This window comes from Trematomus bernacchii, unplaced genomic scaffold (assembly GCF_902827165.1).
Source record: "Trematomus bernacchii unplaced genomic scaffold, fTreBer1.1, whole genome shotgun sequence".
NCBI lineage: Eukaryota > Metazoa > Chordata > Actinopteri > Perciformes > Nototheniidae > Trematomus > Trematomus bernacchii.
The window spans coordinates 4,085,427-4,088,068 of NW_022987973.1; the positions used below are offsets into that span (position 1 = coordinate 4,085,427).

A 2,642-nucleotide genomic window follows, 5' to 3' on the forward strand; every position below is an offset into this window, starting at 1 on the left:
TTTAGCAAGTAGGATAGCTGCCAGAAGTTATCGTTTGGCTCAGGGGAGGGGACGTGGATCAGTGAAACTTCCTGCAGACTCGTGGGGACTCAGAGGAGCTTCCCAGCAGCTTCTACTGAAGCCAGTCCCCAACTATGGCCGGGGGAATTTGGGTGGCAGGATACGCCATGAAGTTGTTTGCGGCCTGCCAGTAAACCCAAAGCAGAAGAATAAGAAGAAGTGACGTCAGCGGGTTCATTTGCGTAATCTTCCCTCAGGAACTTATTCTGGTGTGAACGCGATCTGCTCTTTAGTTCCATGAACTAACTTTGCTTATCAGGTGACTTTCCTCCATACTTTTAGAATGTCTGAAATGAAATGGAATGTCTGAAATGAAATGGAATGTAGAATACTTTGAAATTGAATGTAGAATACTTTGAAATGGAATGTAGAATGTGTCGGTATAGACCAAAGCACATTCCGGAATGTTCGGCTCTGAAGTCTTACTGAACCTGATGATGTCATATCATATTGTCTGCAAGAGAGCATGCTCTCTGGTTAAATAGCTACACAACTTATTTGCAGTTTGTGCAGGACGATAACAAGCCAGGTTTTATCCCAGCCACATCGAGTTCACATTATCAGCAAGAAGCAGCTATTTCTTCACGATGAATAAGATGGACAGAGTAAGATCAGTTTTCAACAAGAGAAAAACTACACATGTCTACAATTACACTAATGAAGACTGTAAAAAAGCTAATACTCAACGCTTTAGTTTCTTTACTAAAGTTTTTCAAAAAAATCAATCAAAATAGTAAATCATCTTTAATGCAATTGATCACAGCATACTTGTTCACACCCATTGATGCAGAGTTAACTCAACTTCTGTTTTCTTAATAAAAAACACTGCACATAGACGACACAATAATAATTGTTTTATGTTTCACAGACAGAGGACTCTGAAAGATCTGAGAGATATGACAAATCATCTGGCCTTCAGGAAGCCCTGGATGAGGAGAGAAAAGCCAAAGCAGAGGAGCAAACAAAAAGCAGCTCACTGCAGATGAACAACGAGGCTGCTGTCTCTCAGCAGAAGAAGGAAGCAGAAGAACTGGCCCGTCTGACTCAACACCTCACCTATGAGAACAAAAGACTGCAAAGTGAACTGGAGGCTGCTGTCAATAAACAGCACATTGAGGAGAAGAAGCTTCAGGACGACAGAAGAGCTTACAGCAGACTGGAGGAGAACCTTAAGAACGAGGAGGCTCGTTTCTCCAGAGCCTCACAGAAGATCCAGAGCCAAGAGAAAGAGCTGTCTGAGAAGACCCTGGCTTTGGAGGGACTGCAGAGGGACTACGAGGCTGCTGTCTCTCAGCAGAAGAAGGAAGCAGAAGAACTGGCCCGTCTGACTCAGAGGAACCAACACCTCGCCTATGAGAACAAAAGACTGCAAAGTGAACTGGAGGCTGCTGTCAATAAACAGCACATTGAGGAGAAACAGTCCGAAATCGAAGAGATTGCGAACTTTGATGATAAGACTTTTGAGTTTGCTGAGGAGGAGGAGGAAGATATTAACGAGCAGACCTCCATCTCCAGCAACAGAGAAAACTACAGCGTCACTTCCTTTGCTGATGTAAGAATTCAATTCAGTGGCACACATGTCTACACTTACACTCGTGAAAACTGTAAAAAAGCTAATACTCAACGCTTTAGTTTCTTTACTAAAGTTTATCCAAAAAATAAATCAAAATAGTAAATCATCTTTAATGCAATTGATCACAGCATACTTGTGCACACCCATTGATGCAGAGTTAACTCAACTTCTGTTTTCTTAATAAAAAACACTGCACATAGACAACACAATAATAATTGTTTTATGTTTCACAGACAGACGACGACATTAAAGAATTGCCTGACCTAGACCTAGACCCAGAGTCAGAAATGGAAGAGATTTCGGACTTTGGATCAGTATAATTGTGCACCAGACCAGCCGCGGCGCCAGGATTTCAATTGTGGGTGGGCCAATGTAATTTCGGCTGGGCCTGTTCTAATAGATGTTTCTCGTTAACAAAAATGCAATAAAAATAAATGGCTGCATATCATTGTAGGCAACTGTGTAATGCATATTTCCTATAGTAAAGACACTTTTTCAAAACCCTTCTCTTTTAAACATTTTCACTTATGAGAAGCTTAAATATTATTTAAATGATTAAGTGGCACGCCGCAATGAGTGAAAATAAATGTTATACTGCATGTGATTTAGTTTTGGTTCACAATACATTGATACGTTTAGAAACAAAGAGCATACAACGGCAGAATATGGAATAATGAGCGAACACCTGATGTGTGTCTGTGTGGTTAGACTGCACTGCAGCCTGCTGTCCTTTAGCGGATCTAGCGAAGTGAGCGGCCGTGCGTAAAAGGCACTGGTTCTCTGACGCGGCACTTTTCAGAGGCTGCAGATTTATCATTAGGCTACTTCCTTCTGATACTGCAGAGCTTTCATGAGCTGAAGTATACGTTTCATCCTAAAGCAGCTGGGCAGCAGATACTGTTGCTTCACACTCATAAGCTTTGCTGATTTGGGCTGGAGAATGCCTGCCGCGTCTGGGTGCGATCTGGTAGTTGCAAATGGCACCACATTTTAGCTCTACGTTTCTTAA

At 42.0% G+C, this 2,642-nt stretch overlaps 1 protein-coding gene across 1 annotated transcript; it reads left to right on the forward strand.

Annotated features, from left to right (window-relative positions):
• The first annotated feature begins 647 nt into the window (after positions 1–647).
• Positions 648–2,187, forward strand: LOC117471382 (coiled-coil domain-containing protein 186-like). Its single transcript, XM_034116349.1, has 3 exons — positions 648–665; positions 929–1,612; positions 1,867–2,187. Exons 1-3 carry the CDS (start codon positions 648–650, stop codon positions 1,951–1,953), a joined length of 789 nt encoding a protein of 262 aa, XP_033972240.1. The 3' UTR covers positions 1,954–2,187.
• The last annotated feature ends 455 nt before the right edge of the window (positions 2,188–2,642 follow it).

Bases quoted from the DNA above. Each gene is read 5' to 3' on its own strand.
- LOC117471382 (XM_034116349.1), top strand. The intron at 1,613-1,866 runs GTAAGAATTCAA...TATGTTTCACAG, and splicing joins GCGTCACTTCCTTTGCTGAT to ACAGACGACGACATTAAAGA.